The 19,061-nt window shown below is 52.3% G+C and overlaps 1 protein-coding gene across 1 annotated transcript in view; it reads left to right on the forward strand.

Annotated features, from left to right (window-relative positions):
• The window catches only part of VCP (valosin containing protein), a 30,093-nt gene extending 21,229 nt beyond the window's left edge, over positions 1 to 8,864 (forward strand). Inside the window, exons 10-17 of the mRNA XM_074952230.1 lie at positions 1,708 to 1,820; positions 3,187 to 3,351; positions 3,468 to 3,590; positions 4,743 to 4,955; positions 5,891 to 6,199; positions 7,319 to 7,474; positions 7,889 to 8,043; positions 8,473 to 8,864. Of these exons, the coding sequence (XP_074808331.1) occupies positions 1,708 to 1,820; positions 3,187 to 3,351; positions 3,468 to 3,590; positions 4,743 to 4,955; positions 5,891 to 6,199; positions 7,319 to 7,474; positions 7,889 to 8,043; positions 8,473 to 8,578 (1,340 nt within the window). The 3' untranslated portion in view covers positions 8,579 to 8,864. The remainder of the gene's footprint in view (positions 1 to 1,707; positions 1,821 to 3,186; positions 3,352 to 3,467; positions 3,591 to 4,742; positions 4,956 to 5,890; positions 6,200 to 7,318; positions 7,475 to 7,888; positions 8,044 to 8,472) is intronic.
• The last annotated feature ends 10,197 nt before the right edge of the window (positions 8,865 to 19,061 follow it).

The raw sequence follows: 19,061 nt of genomic DNA on the forward strand, positions 1-19,061 counted from the left end.
CTGAAGTAGCCATTTACTATTAAACAAAATTCCACTGGAAACCTTGAGGGTGCTTTAAAGACCATCTCTAGTAGCTGGTCACTTCAGACAGGTTCATCCCTTAACTTGTAGTAAGCCCCAAATTCTTGTACCTTAAATTTAGGTGTTGAGACATGTCCAGTGAATTTTTCAGAACTTTGTGCCAAGAACGAATGTCCAATTTGCATGAGCAGTTTCTGCCAGGCTGCAGCTGCAGACTAGTGGAACTTGCATGGGCAAATGGCCAGTTTAATGCACCACTAGCCGTCTGAGTGCACAGTTCTGGTGATATTGTGCAGTTGTTTTGGCATGTTTACATTTTTGCATGTGACTATTAATTTTTATTGCAATAGTGGCCGTCAGGGATCTGGGCTCTTTCATGCTAGGCACTGTAACACCCTTCATACATAGCTTAGATACTACAGTGATAGGCATTGTAGAAGGTTATGAGAAAGATTTAAATCTGCCTCTGAATACTGGAATAGTCCCTACCTGTGCTGTGCATGCATGGGTAGAAATGGAAAAGGAGTCATGCTGGTAAACTGGGTGTAAGCAAACAATGTGTGTTTTAATACAGCAAAATGTATACATCCGGAAACAAAGAATGTAAGCCAAATTTATGGGATGGTCGACTTCTATCCTCGGAAGCAGGGACTCTGAAAAAGATTTGGGGGTGATGGTGAATAATCAGCTGAACATGAGCTCCCAGTGTGACTCTGGCCAAAAGAGCAAATGGGATCCTGGGATGCATCCACTGGGGAATCTGGAGTAGGAGCAGAGAGGTGATTTTCCCACTGTATATGGCACTGGTGCGACTGCTGCCGGAATCCTGTGTCCTATTCTGGTGCCCACAGTTCAAGAATGATGTTGGTAACTTGCAGAGGGTTCAGAGAAAAGCCACTAGAATGATTAAAGGCTTAGAAAACCTGCCTTATAGTGACAGATGCAGAGTCCAGTCTGTTGAGCTTAATAAAGAGAAGGTTATGGGGTGATTTGAGTACAATCTAGAAGTATCTAATGGGGAACAAATATTTAATAAAGGGCTCTTCAGTCTAGCAGGGAAAGATCTAACGCGATCCAGTGGGCGGAAGTTGAAGCTAGACAAATTTAGACTGGAAATAAGGGTGAGAGTAATTAACCATCGGAACAACTTACCCAGAGTTGTGGTGAAGTCTCCATCACTGACCATTTTAAATTCAAGATGGAATGTTTTTCTAAAAGTTCTAGGAATTACTGTGGGGCAGGTCTCTGGCCTGTGTCCTACAGGGGGTCAGACTAGATGATTGCATTGGTCCCTCCTGGCCTTGGAATCCACGTATCTGTGGTGCTGCTGTTTCTTTCAGAAACAGAGCAGTGCTGGTGAGGGGGAGACTTACCTTCACAAAAGCGTAAATCACTCTAGAAGAATGACTGAACCAATCAATGCTCCTCAACATTTGGCAATCCTGACTTCTAATCAAACCAGTGTTCTCAGTTGCCCTGACTGGCTGAATCTCTCCCTCACTCTCAGATCTCTCTTGGGTTTTTTAAAGCATCCATCACTGTAGTTCAAAGTACTGGGACCTCCTGGAACACGTGTACAGTCCTCATTTTGCTTTTCAGTGGGACCACAGGCAGGGGAATGCTGTAATCAGAGCTTACCTACTTCCAGAGAATTCGGCAGCTAAGCGTGTGTTTTGTGCTCCTCAGGTCGCTTTGACAGAGAGGTAGATATCGGTATCCCTGATGCCACCGGCCGCCTGGAGATTCTACAGATCCACACAAAGAATATGAAACTGGCTGACGATGTTGATCTGGAGCAGGTTGGTAGCATGCTTTCTGGGAAAGCCTTGGTTGTACCAGCACACCGGTGTTCTCATTAAGGAGTTACGTAACGGATGAATTGTTGCTGTTATGGTGATGTAATTTATCCATGCGATTGATAGGGCAGGAAACTGGATAAGCAGGGAATCTTTGGCCTTAATTCTACTCAGCCAGCTTGTGACCAAAAGTCACTGCCATGTGAAAGTGGCGTGGCTGCATAAGAATGTATGAACGGTTGCATTGGGTCAGACCAATGGTCCATCTAGCCTGGTGTCCTGTTTCCAACTATGGCTGGTGCCAGGTGCTTCAGAGGGAATGAACAGAACAGAGCAATTACTGAGTGATCCATCCCCTGCCGTCCCAGTACCAGCACCTGGGCTTTGGGACACCCAGAGCATGGGGTGCATCCCTGACCATCTTGTCTAATAGTCATTAAAGGACCTATCCTCCAGGAACTTATCTGATTCTTCTTTGAACTCACTTATACTTCTGGCCTTCCAATATCCCCTAGCAATGAGTTCCACAGGTTGACTGCGCGTTGTGTGAAGAATTATTTTCTTGTGATTGTTTTAAACCTACTGCCTGTTGATTTCATTAGGTGACCCCTAGTTCTTGTGTTATGTGAAGGAGTAAATAACACTTCCTTATCTACCTTCTCCACACCAGTCATGATTTTACTGATCTCTCTCATATCCCCCCTTAGTCACACACCATTGATTTATATTGTGACATTACGATATTTTTGTCTTATTATCTGACCTTTTTCTAATGGTTCCTAACATTCTGACGGTTGCTGCACACTGAGTGGATGTTTTCAGAGAACTATCCACAATGACTCCAAGATCTCTCAAGTGGTAACAGCTAATTTAGACCCCATTATTTTCTATGTAGGGTTGGGATTTTGTTCCCCAATATGCATAAATTGCTCTTAGGCCAGTTGGAGGAGTGTTGTGCTACCATATCTTCAGACTCCCCGAGTTGGCAGTCTTATGAGAAGCCAAGGATTGAACGGACCACAGACTGAGTTATCTGAGTGTTTGGCAGTGTGCACGAGAAGTGGTGCAGTGCACTTGCAGTATCGGTCCTGTGGATAGAGGACACCTATCTCCAGGGCTGTCATTTTGCCCCCTTTCTGAATTAGTCCTAGCTCCAATCCCATATGAAACGTAGCTTCTCCCTGCCTGCTGGCTGGGGTGCTGTGTGCTCCTCCTGAACTTACAGCAAAGCATCAAGGTTCCTGTCCCCCAGAGGGTTACTGCATGTCTTGTTGGCTGTACTCTTGGGCAGAAAAGTGGGGCCCAGATTCTGCCAGTGTGACGTGTTTGCACATGTCCCGGCAAGTGACGGCTGACGCATTGCTTTCAGGTGGCCAATGAGACCCATGGCCATGTTGGTGCTGACTTGGCTGCCCTTTGCTCCGAAGCTGCTCTTCAGGCCATCAGGAAGAAGATGGATCTCATAGACCTGGAGGATGAAACCATTGATGCTGAAGTGATGAATTCACTGGCCGTGACCATGGATGACTTCAGGGTAATGCAGAAATGCTCAGTTTGCTGCTGGCACAAGTCTCTCTCTGTTCATTACTGTCTTAGAACAAGTGAACGTAGTATGTAATTCACGTGTTACCCTTTCTCTCCTGGTGCTAGTGGGCTCTGAGCCAGAGCAACCCCTCAGCTCTGCGGGAGACCGTGGTAGAGGTGCCGCAGGTTACCTGGGAAGATATTGGTGGTCTAGAAGATGTCAAGAGAGAACTCCAGGAGCTTGTGCAGGTGAGGGCTGGTGTGAGCAATTCCTGGCTGTCAGCTAAATTGCTTAATTAAAAAAATCTACTGAGAGATGCCAGTGTGGGCTGCAAATGGAGAGGGTTTATCTAAAAAGGGTTTCTGATCAACCTTAATCTCACAGGCCATCTCTTCCCAAATATTTTCACGTGGATTCTGATTTCCTCACACTTGACTGTAAACTTCATGCTGCTTCCTGTCAGTTTTAACAGTGTGGTGTGCACGGGAGGAGGGGAGGGGAGGGCTGTACACATGCTTTGGGGACAGACACTTTTCTGTCTTGTTCTAAGTTACGTCTACACTGAGCTTTCTTGGCAGATCTTGTGTTGGGGTTAGCAGTGGTGGAAATGCTATTGTGGGTGGGCGTTCTTGTGTCATGTAGATGGAGACCAAGAGTGGGGAAAATTGCTGAGGTCTCAGTGTAGCTAAGACCTTCGTATCCAAGAAACTAAATGCCAAAAGCAGGTGCTGGCTCTGCGCTGTCAGGGCGTGTGACGTGTTTGATCAAGGGCTTTCTACTATTGTGAAGCTTTTCCTACGAAGAGACGCTGGAAATGCTCTTCTCTATTAGCCCTGAGATGCCAGGATCAGGGCGGTCTTGACATGCCCCTATCTTTGGCTGCAGATCACTGTCTGCAGGGCAGATGTTGAAGACCCATCACTGCCCTTTTATGAAATATAAATTGGAGACTCTTATCCTGTCTTGTTCTCTAGTTTTAAGCCATCCCAAGTTAGTGTTAACCAAAAGCTATCCCCTAGCCCTGGTGAACTGGTGGGACTGTCCAGTTTCTGGTGGACATCACTGTCTCAGGAGAGAGACCCTGGCTGAATGGGCCACAGAGACTGAGCTTCCATCTCTCCCCTCTAGCGCAGTCCTTGCAGGGCAGAGATGAAGCACACTGGCGGGAAGCTGGCCCTGCTGCTAACCAGGCAGTGCCTGGCCTGGGGATAAAGAGGCTCTTCGGGCCCCAGGACTGTTGATGAATGGCGTTAGACATTGTCTTGAAAACTGTGTTAGAATCTAGCAGTCCGAACCCTTCAAGTTTTGGAGCTTTAGCCTCTCAGCTGGCAGGGTCAAGGTGTGATCCGTTGGTCTGGCTCATTCGCTGAGGGCTAATGCTAGATTTTTCCCTTCTCTAGTATCCTGTGGAGCACCCAGACAAATTCCTCAAATTCGGCATGACTCCATCCAAAGGGGTCCTGTTTTATGGGCCACCTGGCTGTGGTAAGACACTGCTGGCTAAAGCCATTGCCAACGAATGCCAGGCCAACTTCATTTCCATCAAGGGGCCAGAGCTTCTCACCATGTGGTTTGGGGAGTCAGAAGCCAACGTGCGTGAGATCTTTGACAAGGTAAGTAGCTTTGTTCCCTAATAAGGGTTTTAATGTTCTGTCCCATCTCCCCAGAGCATCATCTGTGCTGAGCTGGCCCCAGTGCTATCTTGATTTTGTCACATGGTCAGGTGTTGCCTCCTCGTGTCGTGAGCACACCCCATGTTTCTAACGTTAGAAAACTAATGACCCTTCCCAATAATGCGAGTCACATAGATGTAATAGGCTTGCTCCTGCTACTCCCTGAGCCTGTTGGACGATAGATGCTCAGATATCCTGGCGATGGGTGCAGGATAAGGACCAGAATAGAAGGGAAGCAGGGTTGTTCAAAGGTAATTCCCCACCCCCATAGAGCTCTGTTACATGGGACGTCCCATTAGCTACTCTCAGCCTTCTAGAAACCTGCTGAAGGGTGGTTCGTCTGGCAGGCTCTTGTTTTCAAGGTCCTCAGTCTTGTCCAGCAATACACCCAGCTTAGGGAGGCTACCCACCTTCATGAGTGTCTCGTTCCTCAGTGGAAATGTGAGCCTCTGCCCGAGCTTCATGCTTGTCTTGGGAGTCTGCTTTCGGAGCATGTTGCCTGCTGTGGGAATGGGGAGTTGCAAGGGGAGTGAAATCTCATGTAGGAAGAGTGCCAGTCCAGCCAGAATCCTTCCCAGCTTTTCTCTAGGCCTGGGAGTCTCCAACATTCTGCTGGTTAACGTTGCTCCCCATTCTTGGGGAAACGCCTCAGTCTATTGAGCGTAAGTGTTTGTGATGTAAATCTGGGACAGCCAGAGAGCCGCTTGTCTAAGCTGCCCTGAGGTCCAGCAGCATTCCAGCACCTCTCGGTGTATGATGAGAGAGGGCTTTTATTTGTCTGCCAAAGGCCAGGAGATGCTTCAGGTGAATTCTAGTGTGATCCTGGCACTTGCTGTTAAGTGCACAAAGGAACTGTGTGTGTTTGCCTTGTGCAGGCCCGCCAAGCAGCACCCTGTGTGCTCTTCTTTGATGAGCTGGACTCCATTGCAAAGGCTCGAGGTGGGAACATCGGCGATGGTGGGGGCGCCGCGGACCGTGTCATTAATCAGATTCTGACAGAGATGGATGGCATGTCCACCAAGAAGAATGTCTTCATCATCGGTGCTACCAACAGGCCAGACATCATCGACCCGGCCATCCTGCGCCCTGGCCGCCTGGATCAGCTCATCTATATCCCCCTGCCTGATGAGAAGTCACGAATCGCCATCCTCAAGGCCAACCTGAGGAAGTCCCCCGTTGCCAAGGCAAGGCCTGAGCTCTTTGACCAAGGCTGTGGTGTTCCTGGGGTCTGGTGAAAATGGACCCCAAAGGAGCAAGGGGAACGGCAGAGAGGCCACAGCTGCTGTTAGCGCATGAGCTGCCTTCCCTGCTGTTGGGGGATAGAGAGGGAGGGTGGAGTTTGGAGTCTGCATGCCAGTGACTCCTTGGGTGTAAGGGGCAGCTCCCTAAAATACAGCCACCCTTAACGGGGCTACCCCCCAACACCTCTGAAGCCTGACTCATTGCGTTCTGGGAAGGGGACGAGCTCAGGTTGGTTCGAAAGAATAAGGTTCTCTGTTGTGAACACAAAACGGGACAGGGAAATCAAGCGAGAGCCACAAAGGTTAATTGATGGAGCCCATTTACTGAGCTCAAGGTGTGGGCAACGGAGCCACAGTGCCTGCCTCAAGGAGGCAAACCAAACAGAGCAGCCCTGTCCAGGAGCGAAGGGCCCACGTTGGGCCAGCATATCTTCCCTGTGGGTTACGGCTGGCTGGCTGGCGGGTGATGACTGAAATGGTGTATTGCTCTGAGCAGCTTGGGGGACTTAAAATAAGGTTCTTGTGCCGTGTTTATCTCAGCGCCCTCTGGGGCGTCACTGCTGCACTCTTTGCAAATGAGTCCCTAGGCAGTCACATGACCCGTGCCCTTCCTTACCCAAGGGCAGCATTTCCCTAGCACTCTGGCGCTGAGCTGGGCTTCCACGCTCCCCTGTGGCTTTGCAGTTCTGACGCTGTCACACCGTGAGCCAGTGACTTCGGGGCTTTGGTGGCTGCAGCCTAATGTTGCTTCAGGCGATCCCCAGCACTGACATCTGAACGGAGGGCCCTGACCCCTGGAGCCATGCTGCATCCATCTGCCTTTCCCGGTGGGGAGAGCAGTACCAAGGCAGCTGGAGCTGCCTGCCCAGGTTCTGGTTGGGCACATGTGGGAGGGTGGGCCTGCCTCTGCTCAAAGCTGAGCTGTAGGAGTCTCCTGCTGTAGGGTCTTCCCGCTACTGGCTAATTCTAGGAGGACAGCCTGTTGCCTCGAGGGCACATGACACCTTGGTATTAGCTGGCAGTGTAATGTGTAAAGAATGGGGCGTCCTGATCCTCCCACAGGATGTGGACCTGGAGTTCCTGGCGAAGATGACCAATGGCTTTTCAGGAGCTGACCTGACCGAGATCTGCCAGCGTGCCTGCAAACTGGCCATTCGCGAGTCCATTGAGAACGAGATCAGGCGAGAGCGCGAGAGGCAGACCAACCCTTCTGCCATGGTGAGTGAGGCTGCGTCTCAGTGCCGCTAGAGAGAGACGGGATGTGGCTGTCTCCAGGCTGTTGGCACAGGTATCCCCAGGCACCCCAGAGAGGTGGGCATTCCCCAGCCACGGAGCAGGGCACTGAACGTGGTCATGTGAGGTGCCCTTCGCAGCAGGTGGGTTCTTTGCTCTTGGCAGCCCAAATGCTGGGCTGATGTGGGGGAGGGCCAGGCTTTCCCACTGCCAAGGGGACCCTTCCCTAGGGTGAGGTCACTTCTCTGCTGCAGTTTCCCCTTTCCAGTTGCTCCTGCTGGCTGTATCAGAGCATTACCCAAAGCAGAGCTCTTGGGTGCTTGGCTGGGGACAAAGTGCTGTTTTCAATGGGAGCTTGAGTGCAGGGTGAGCTGTGGTTCTGTCTCTGCTCTGTTGCAGGAAGTGGAGGAGGATGACCCGGTTCCGGAGATCCGCAGGGATCACTTTGAGGAGGCCATGCGCTTTGCTCGCCGCTCTGTCAGTGACAACGACATCAGGAAATACGAGATGTTTGCACAGACTCTACAGCAAAGCCGCGGCTTCGGCAGCTTCAGGTAACTTGGGGGGCAGGGGCTAGCGGGTCGCTAACGATGAGCAGCTTCAGCTGTGTCCTAGTGTTTGGGGAACTGCGTTCTGTCTCCCCAACTCTCCGTTCCCCCAGCAGTGCCAGTCGGTCAATTCCTGTCAAAGCCACCTGCTGTTAAACAGCAGCTGGGCCCCCCCAGGGTGGGCTGCACTTGGGTGGCAGGCGCTTTGTAAAGCGCTGTGGGACTTTCTTGGAATGCCGGAGCCGTAGGTCTCAGTTTCTGCCTGCGTATAAAAAAAAAAACAAACAACCAAACTTATCAGCAGTGTAAGCGGAGAGCACAATTTCCTCCGTTTGTCTCTGAGCCAGGGGACTGGTGTGGCGGGGAAGGCGGCGGCTGTTGGGCGGAGCGTGACTGGTGTTTCTCTGCTCTCCCTTCCCGAAATGCTCTGTGCAGATTCCCGTCCGGTAACCAGGGTGGCGCTGGCCCAAGCCAAGGCCCAGGCAGTGGCAGCGGGGGGAACGTGTACAGTGAAGACAATGACGACGATCTCTATGGTTAACCTGCTGCCCTCTGCGGACCAAACTCCAGACCAGGCCATGTTGTGCAGGGAAATTCCAGCGTTCAGTGGACTCTCGGCTTCTTCATTCCTCAGTCAGAACAGTGTAACTGCACGTCAGACTTTGTACAGGGGTGTCTGTTGCAAACACAATAAATTACAAACCGGTGTCGTTTGGGAGGCAGACAGTGAATTAACCAGGAGGGGAACTGACTTAATTTCTGAGAAATTTCTGTTCTAGTTTATGTGGCAGAATCAGCAGCTTTAGCAAAGGGTACAATGCTAGCCTGTATAAAAACCACAAAAATAATAAAAAAACAAAAAAATTCCCATAAAATTCCAACCAGGCCCCAGCCCTTCCTTTGTGTGACATGGCCGTGGCGTAGCCAGCTGTCACCTACAACTTTTGCGTCTGCCTCACTTCTCTGGCCTTTTCACCCCCCCTTCCCTGTGCTTGGCTGGGAAGATCTAGCTGTGTTGAAGCAGTGAATGTTTGGAAATAAACTTACCCACTCGCAAGCGGTTTCTAACTCAACCCCAGTGAACGTTGAGTGAAAGTGGCCCCTGGGGACCAGCAGGTGCTGAATGTTCCTTCTCAAAGTGGGTGTGAGGCTGCATCTTTCTTCCCAGCTGGGACCTGTGTTGGGTGCAGTGTTGTGGCTCATGTCTCTGTCTGTCCTCTGAGCTCCCATGGGCCAGCCTTTCTGGGCTGTCAGCCTGCTGGAGATGTGACTGCCTGCGCCCCCAGCTAGCTGGCTGGGTGCGATGCATCCCACTGGGTGCTCAGGGGCTGGGAGTGCAGCACCTCAGGCCCATGGACAGGAAATAAAGGAGCGTCATCTTCCTTGATGCCCCAAAGCAGCTCTCCTGCGTTTGTCAGGCTGCAGAGCAATTTGTACTCGCAGAGGGACCCGTCTTCCCCTTGGCCTGAAACCAAACCCAGCCAGGCCCTTCTGTGGCCGGGGAAGGGTTTAGTTCTTCGTTGCCAACCTTGCTCTCATTTTTCCTCTTACCAGCCCACCAGGGCTGTCCTTTGGCTTGGGCGTCCTTCCTCTGCCTGGCTTGTCCTCCCCTCTTCCAGCAGTGCAATGAGATGGACAAGCCCTGTGTCCCCTGCTGCTTCCCTTTGCAGGGCCTTAGCTGGGGAAAGCACTGGCACGGCCTATCACTTACAGCGCATGCCATGGGGTGCACTCACTGCTCACCCCATCTGGATCAGAGGGCTGGCTGCGGTAGAGCTGGAGAAGGGTGTGGCTCCTACTGGGCTCTGGGTCTTGAGTTCTTCACTACTGTGTGCACAGAAAGCAGCCTCTGTTTCTCCAAAAGCCTGAGGCCCTGAGCTTGGACACTTGGTCTTTGCAGTTCTAGAGGAGAACCCGCCCTACGGTGCTGAAAAGCTACAGAGCCCAGGCGTAGCCACCTGCCCTGTTCAGTCCCCTTGCCCCGTGTATGCCCACAGTAGCGTGCATGGTTCAGGAGAGGTTTGCTAAGCAGCAGCCTGCACTATTGAACACATGGTGCTGGAGGGTAGCTTGCTGTAAAGGAGGAGGGCTCGTCACACAGTTACCTGGCGTGTTTGTGATGGGGTGGTGGGGGGAATGTAGGCTGAATTCAGAACCACTCCTGGTGTCATGAGTATGGGTGTAGGACAGCTGTGTTCCTGCACTTCCCCACTCAGCTCTGGCTCTCATGTGGCTACAGGTCCACCGTGTTCAGTGCTGGGCAGCAGGGGGGGACCCCAACAATGAGCAGGCGCTGTGTCCAGCTAGCCTAAAGCAAGATGGGGGAAGAGAAAGCGCTGTGATAATGGGCTCAGGAGCTGAAGGATGGAAACACCAAGGAGAAAGGACATGGGCAGGGTGATGGTGTGGGTGTACCGGGGAGCAATGCATGGCCAGTGAGAGCAAACGGAGCTAGAATAGCATGCTCCAGGTTGCAGGCTGGCAGTAAGAGTGATCAGGTTTGGGCTAGTTCCCAAGGCTGAGGTGGAAGCTCAGGGCATTTAAATTAGGACACAGACCTGTGGACCGGACTGCCAGGAACAATCCTGCACTCCCCCTGTCTGACTGCTGGCATGACCCTATTGACTGTTCCCCAACCCAAGGAAGGGGGACAGGCCAGGTGGTCCATATCCTAGCACTGATAGGGTGATCAATAATAACCCCCATGGATCTGTCAAAAACGAGTCATAGCCAAACCAAGCTATTGTCCTCCTCTGATGGGAACCAGCTACTTCATGGGGCGAAGCAGTAGACGTGAGTCGCTTTTGAGGTCTTTTGACACAGTCTCATGTGAGAGTCTCATAAGCAAACTAGGGAAATACAGTCCAGATGAAATTGCAATAAAATGGGTGTGTAACTGTTGAAAAGCTGTACTCAAAGAATCGTTCCCTGGGGGTGCTCTCAGACTTCGAGGAAGTAGCAAGTTGGGTCCTGGAGCAGTCTGTCCTGGCTCCAGAATTATCAATATTTTCATTAATGACAGGATGACGGCATAGGGTCTATGCTTACAAAATCAGTGGAGAACACCAAGCAGTGAGGGGTTGCAAGCACTTTGGAGGACAGGATTAGACTCTAAAATGAGCTCGATAAACTGAAGCAGGGGGTCTGAATTCGCTATAATAACAGCCAAGAAAAACAGGTGCAGAGTATGACAGTTTAAGGAAAAATCAAATGCAGAACTACAGAAACGGGCTAGGCAGTAGCACTGCAGCATAGGAGCTGGGGGTTACAGTAGCTCACAAATGGAGCCAGGGGCCAAAAGCGTGGAGCTGGGGTTAAGGCAAGAACAGTCAGTCTGGGTGCATTCAGGAGGGTGTCATATGTAAGGCCTGGGAGGTTATGGTCCCACTCTCCTGGGCACTGGGGAGGGGAAGGGAGCAAGGGCACTGTGGGTTAGATATTAGGAAAAACTTCCAAATGCACAGCGTGGTTAAGCACTGGAACCGGCTGCTTAGGGAGCTTGTGGATACTCCATCATTGGAGGTTTTTAAAACCAAGTCATAACACAAGAACCCGGGGGGGGGGCGTCACCCAATGAAATTAATAGGCAGCAGGTTTAAAACAAACAAAAGGAAATACTTTTCAACACAATGCACAGCCAACCTGTGGAACTCCTTGCCAGAGGATGTTGTGAAGGTCAAGACTATAACAGGGTTCAAAAAAGAACTAGATAAATTCATGGAGGATAGGTCCATCAATGGCTATGAGCCAGGATGGGCAGGGATGGTGTCCCTAGCCTCTGTTTGCCAGAAGCTGGGAATGAGTGATGGGATGGATCACTTGATGATACCCTGTTCTGTTCATTCCCTCTGGGGCACTGGCCGCTGTCAGAAGGCAGGATACTAGGCTGGATGGACCTTTGGTCTGACCCAGTATGGCCAGTCTTATGTTTGAGACACACCCATCAGGGATGGGCTACATTTCCTTGGTCCTGTCTCCATGCAGGGGGCTGAAGTAGATGGCCTCCTGAGGGCCTGGCTGGCCCTACATTTCCATGGGGCTAGTCCAGCTGCACCGGGTTATCACTGAGGTCTTCCTCTGGGACAGCACCCTGGGTTGCCATTGCTGGGCTCACCGCAAGACCCCTCACGAAAGGTGGCTGTGATGGTGGGCGCTAAAGCAGGAGCAGAGTTGATGGAGAAGAGCTTTGTGTGAGCTAGAACGCTCCTCTCTCTCTCTCTCACTTGATCTCTCGCATCAACACAAGTTGGTCCAATGAAAGATATAACCTCACCCACCCTGTCGCTACTGTCCTGGGACCCAGGTAGGTACAGCAACACTGCGTACTCATTAGAGAAGCCATTTGTAGGTCAGGCTTTAGGGCCTTCAGGGCTCCTGCCTGGCCAGCATCTGGTCCCGTGGGGAAACGTCCTTTGTAGTTAATCTTTGTCACTCTCCAGCAGCTTGGGACCGGAGTCTAATCCCATTCTAGGAACTGACATTACATACGTTGCAAACACCTTTCACAGGCTCCCAGCCCCAAGGCTACTGTGAGCCAGTCGGGGGTGAGAAGCAACATTGCCATGGACCAAAAATTGCCTCCTACAGCCAGTGACCAAGTGAGCTGGTTTTTATCACAGCAGAAGATGAAGCCAGGTTCCTCAGTGGGCAGTACTGGGCCCAGTTTAGAGATTGGAAAGAGGCAGGGAGCAAGCAAAATCTGTGGACGTGCTTCCCTAACCTCCGCAGCTCTCCCCTGCAGGACCGACCCAAGCTATGCGCCGGGTAACTCACGGCCTTGAACTTCGTTTACCGCAGTAACATGTTGGAAGGTAAAATTGTAACCCTGCTGCTAGACATTACAGGAGCCTAAATTACCTTTCAGCTCCAGCAAGGGGCCTGGACAGCACCCTGCTGTCTGCTCCATGGGCAGCCGCAGACCAAAAACCTGCCACCGGGGGAGTGCACTGGATATGGGATGAACAGTACAGAAAACTGTATACAGTACTTTTATATAAATCAAAGGATGGCCAGGGAGACTCCAGCCTGCTCACTACTACCCTGCGCTGCTCACCCCTGAAGGCACGAATGATACTGTGAGGTACAACAAGGCTCTGGGACTGAGGGAGTTGGGGGGTGAAGCTGATGTTCTTAGCTGTTCTTCCATCTCAGCTGGGGCCCCTGCCCTTGGCCAGACACAGCCTGCAGGTCAATGCCTGGCTGTGTGGCTGGGGAACCAGGAGGGCCTTGGCAGCCTCGAGCCCGGGACGCTGTTCTGAGAAGGACAGCTCAACAGAGATGAGGTCCAGCTCTCGAGGACGGGAAAGAGGATCGTTGGATAGAGACTGGCTAACCTAGTGTGCGGGGCTTTAAACTAGGTTTGATGATGGCAGCAAGAGACAAAAGCCCCCAGGTGAGTCCAGAACACGGAGAAGTGGGTGAGAGGGAGACAGGAACTCAGACACATCTTTGAGCTCGTACACTAAGTCAAGAAGTGTGGGGAATAAACAGGCCAAGAAATACTAGGGAATAATCACACTGACATAGTTGGCATCACAGAAACATAAGGGGGATAATTCACATGACTGGAATATTGGTACAGAAGGGGACAGGCTGTTCCAGCAGGGAAAAGAGGCTGGAGGTCTTGGCTTGATCTCCCAGCTGTATTACACCTGCACTGAGGTTGGGATAGAAGGGGGCGGCAGACCTCTGAAAATCTCTGGTAAGGAGAGAAGAGAAAAATCCAGGAGGATGTCATGAAAGGGCTCTGCTATAGACAACCACCGCAGGAAGAGGAGGTGGGTGGGGCTTTTTTTAAACAAAAATCATCCCAAGCACAGGACTTGGTGGGGACGGGGCCCTTCAACTACCCGGACATCTGTTGGGGAAACACCACAGAGCACAGATTATCCACCCCCCTTCTTAGAATGCACAGGAGCCAGAAGGTGGAAAAAGCCATCAGGGGAGAGGCTGGTCTAGATTGGATTCTGACACAGGGGGAGGAGCTGGTTGAGAATTTGAAGGTGAAAGGCAGCTTGGGTGACCATGATCATGAAATGAGGAGTTCATGAGTCTAAGGGCTTGTCTACACTTTAAAACGCTGTACCACTGTAGGGCTCCAGGGTAGACACCACCTACACCCTGGAAGAGTTCTCCTGTCAGTGTGGGGTAATCTACCTCCCTGAGTGCTAGTAGCCAGCTTGAGAGAATAATTTTTCCATTGACCTAGCGCTGTCTACATGGGGACTAAGGTCAGCAACTGTACCCCTCGGGGTGTGGATTTTTCACACCTCTGACTTACATAGTTAAACCGACCTATGTCTTTTGTGTAGAGCAGGCCTCAGGAATGGTAGGAGGGAAAAGAGCAGAATAAAGACAATGGACTTCAGCAGACAGGGTAGGTAAGATCCCTCAGCAAGCAAGTCAAAAGGAAAAAAGATCAAGAAATAGCCCTCTATTCGACATTGGTGAAGCCTCATCTGGAGTACTGTGTCCAGTTTTGGGCCCCACACTACAAGAAGGATGTGGATAAATTGGAGAGAGTCCAGCAAAGGGCAACAAAAATGATTAGGGGTCTGGAACACATGACTTATGAGGAGAGGCTGAGGGAACTGGGATTGTTTAGTCTGCAGAAAAGAAGAATGAGGGGGGATTTGATAGCTGCTTTCAACTACCTGAGAGGTGGTTCCAAAGAGGATGGTTCTAGACTATTCTCAGTGGTAGAAGATGACAGGACAAGGAGTAATGGTCTCAAGTTGCAGTTGGGGAGATTTCGGTTGGATATTAGGAAAAACTTTTTCACTAGGAGGGTGGTGAAACATTGGAATGCGTTACCTAGGGAGGTGGTAGAATCTCCTTCCTTAGAAGTTTTTAAGGTCAGGCTTGACAAAGCCCTGGCTGGGATGATTTAATTGGGGATTGGTCCTGCTTTGAGCAGGGGGTTGGACTAGATGACCTCCTGAGGTCCCTTCCAACCCTGATATTCTATGATTCTATGATTAAATGTAGCAGTTTTGCTTTTGAACCTTTAATAATGTCTCTAAAAAAACCCCCTATCCCAATGCATAGGAAAGCTAGGAAGTATGGCAAGAGACTCCCCCCCCCCCCGCCCCCCGAGCCTAACCAGGAGACCGTCAACAACCTGAACCTCAATAAAATGACATACAACAAGTGGAAACTTGGTCAAGTTACAAAGGCAATAGGTATTAAAACAAGAGTGCAGACATCATTCTGGGCTGTATTAGCAAGAGTGTTGTAAGCAAGACAGGAGACGTAATTCTTCTGCTCTACCCTGTGTGGATTAGGCCTCAACTGGAGTCTTGTATCCAGTTCAGGAAGGATGTGGACATACTGGAAAAAGTCCAGAGAAGAGCAACAAAAATGATGAAAGGTCTAGAAACCGTGACCTGTGAGGGAAGATTGAAAAAACTGGGCATTTAGTCTGGAGAAGAGACGACTGAGAGGGACATAAATCAAGTACATAAAACACAGTCATAAAGAGGAGGGTGATAAACTGGTCTTCTTAACCATGGAGGACAGAACAAGAAGCAATGGGCTCAAACTTCAGCAAGGGCGGTTTAGGTTGGCCATTAGGAAAAGCTTCCTAACTGTCAGGGTAGTTAAGAAGTGGAACAAATTAGCTAGGAAAGTTACAGATTCTCACTGGAGGTTTAAGAGCAGGTTGGACAAACACCTGTCAGGGACGGTCTAGATAATACTTAGTCCTGCTTCAGTGCAGGGGACTGGACTAGAGACCTCTCAACATCCCTTCCTGTCCTACATGTCTATGGCACAGCCTCACAATACTGCGTGCAATCCTGCTCACCCCATCTCAACAGGATAGTGCAGAATTTGATGGGGTTCAGAGACAGGCAACGAGAGCGAGTAGGGGCCTAAAAAAATCCCCATGGAGAAATTGAGAAGATTAATTTTTCGTTTGAGGCCAGATCAACATGACACTGCTGCCAGCATAGCCCTGTAGGACAGGGGCGTGATCCCTGGCTGACAGCAGTGCGGGGAAAAATCCCTAGCGCAGATGCAGTTAGATTAGCAAGACGGCACTGTCTCTGCTCTAGGTTGTTTCATTTGGGTGTATGTGCAGTAAGCGATCCTGGGAAGGGTGTGACGGACACTGGTGTGTGTGCGGGGGGGCGGAGGGAGATACATTGGCGTGCCCAATACGTAGGCGAGGACAGACATTCAGGGGCTCTCCTGCCCTGTTCTGTACAAGCCAGAGCCCAAGTCAGCTGGGATACAGTCAAATAAATACACAGTAAAACCAAGATCCTCTAGTCTCCAGGCCAGCGCTTCGTGGAGGCGGCTGACTACCTGATGGAGTGGCCACGCTGCCATCCCAGAGGCTCGGTCGAGCGTCCACGCTCTACACACGGCTACAGCCAGTACTGCTTGCTGCAGGCAAGAGGCAGCTTGTGGGGCCGGCGGAGCCTCTTGTAGCTCGGGTCGTAGTCGTCCCACTCCAGCCCTCCCAAGGCCTGGGAGCTCCCCCGCCGCGCCAGCGCCCTCCTCACTGTCCGATGACACGACCCGCAGCGAGATACCTGCGGGCCACCAGGTGGAGATGCTAGAGAGGCAGGTGGGTGGCCACCCCCCTGGTTCTCATCCCCCCAGATCAGGCTGTAGGCAAAGGCTGGGCTCTGCCCAGCATCGAGACTGGTAGTTACAGCCATGGTAGCTAGGACAAGCGTACAGACAGCAAGAGGGTCACACCCTGCCCTGAGTGATGCAAGTTACATCGACTTAAGTGGTCAGCGAGACGAGCCCTTAGATGCTCCAGGCGACAGGATCCCTTTAAATCCAACACAGGCAGCCAAGGCACATTTAAGACTCAAAATCCCCATCTCCTCCCTTGCCCCAAAGTTGAGAGACTTCTGCCAAGTCCGACACTTGCTGGCACAGCTCGTGCTGGACTCCAGGCCCAGCCAGCGAGCTGAGATCATGGGGGAAGACAGCCTCAGCCCCACCCCACCCAGGAGGCCTGACAGCGCCCACCCCAGAGGGGGAAGACCTGAGCCTGCTAGCTCCCAGGCCAGCCCCTTTCCCCACAAGCAGCTCACCGCTCACTGGCTCCGAAGTTGCTGTCCATGCCCGGCCCCAGGGAGGCAATGAAGTTGGCAGAGTTCAGCGGGGCTGTCCTATCATCCCCCTGCCGTACGCGAAAGGGACCAAGCCCATGGGAGGGGGGAAAGTGGGGTGGCTGGTGCGAGCTGTTCTCTGGGTGCTGGTGTGTCTCTGGGGGAACGTCCTCTTTGGGGTGACCTGCAGCAGGAGTGGGTGGGATGTAAGATACAGCTCTGGGGCCGGGACAGCATGGCTGGGAAGCAAAGGCCCGTGGCCTTGAAGGGGCAGTGGTCCCTGTGGGGAGGTGCAGAGTGCGCCTCATGCACCCCTCCATCCAGCAGCAGGTACAGGCATGTGCCCAGTCCAACACCCCGGCTCCAGCCAGCACCTCAGGGGGACACAGCAGTAAGTGCCTGGGTTAGAATACAGCCAGGACCCCAAGGGGGGTGTGGGGAAGATGCCAAAAGACAGTCCACCTGCCATCTCAGTACTGAGCAACCCACCTACAGGGGCCTGTGCGGATAGGGGGCAGGTCAGCAGCTGCCCTGTCTCCCCCTCATGACAGTGATCCTCGGGGGGGGGGGGGCACAGAAGAAGTCACCCACTTCCCATAACCCAAGAGCAATAGGACACTCCACAAAATGCAAAAGGGCACATTCAAAACAGATGAAGAAACGCTTTCCCCCCCACACACAACAGCCAACTGGCCTGTGGTACTCATTGTCACAGGATGTCAGGGAGGCCAAGAGCTAGGTGCAGTTCAGAGAGGGAGCGGGCGTTAGGGTGACCAGATGTCCCGATTTTATAGGGACAGTCCTGATTTTTGGGTCTTTTTCTTATATAGGCTCGTATTATCCCCCACCCCCGTCCCAATTTTTCACACTTGCTGTCTGCTCACCCTAGCAGGCGTTTACATGAACACAAGACTAGCCAGATGCTGCACAGTGACTACTTAGACTGCAAACCCTTTGGCGCCAGGATCTCTGTTTGCACAGCACCTAGCACCGCAGGGCCCTGGCTCATGACTGGGGTTTCTTGGTGTTACAATAGTAAAACAAGTATGCTTAATGCTGGGAAGGACTGGGAGCCTGGGGCTTCAGGGCTTGGCTGTCTGGGCTCGGCTGTCTGGGCTCGGGAGGAGACTCCCCTGGGGTCAAATTATCCCACTGCTGCTCCCGCAGGGGGTCTGGCGCCTTCCTCCAAAGCAGTTGGGGCTGCCACTGTCAAAGCAGGGCCCCTGAGCTAGACAGGCCCCAGGTCTGACCTGCGCCCACGTCCCTTGCCAGAGCAACAGGCTGGCGTTCACCACCTGGGGCCCAGTTCTGCCCGCTCCCTTCTCTGAGCTGCCCATCCCAGCTTTAGCTGCTAAGCCTCCTCTCCTGCAGCCAGGGAAAGCGGAGCTTCAGGGTTGCCAGAGGGTCCCCAAGGGGCCAGCCCCCTGCCCCCACCCCAGGCTCTGAGACAGGAGGGCTTACACCCCAAATGGCACTGGGGCTGTGTGACACAAGACTGCCCGGGGCCAGCCCACCCAGCGGGGTTAAAGGGGGCAGTGCTAGCTACATCCAGGGAACCGAAGGGAGCAGGGCTGGTACCCGACAGATGTGGGAGGCTGGGAACAGCTTCCCCAAGGATGGGGTGGGAGCTGGGCGCTCCACTGGGGTAGAGCTGAGACAGGGCCCAGGCAGCTCCCTGGGATGTGGCCCCAGGAAGGGGAGTTGCAGACTAGACTGGAGCCAGGCTGTGCAATCACCGCTCCCCAGTGGTTACTTACCCCGGAGCCCGAGGTCGTGGCAGGGGTGCTGGGAGGCACTGGCGGGGGGCATGCATCTAGGTCCCTGACAGAGACGGTCCCTTGAGATGCCCCAGTCCAGCAGGGAGCCCTCCGCTGGGCCTGGCTGCAGCAGGGGGGCAGGTTTCTAGGGGGCCTCCTAGAATTGCAGGGCAGAGCAGCCCCCGCACTGCAGCAG

This window comes from Natator depressus, chromosome 5 (assembly GCF_965152275.1).
Source record: "Natator depressus isolate rNatDep1 chromosome 5, rNatDep2.hap1, whole genome shotgun sequence".
Taxonomy (NCBI): Eukaryota; Metazoa; Chordata; order Testudines; family Cheloniidae; genus Natator; species Natator depressus.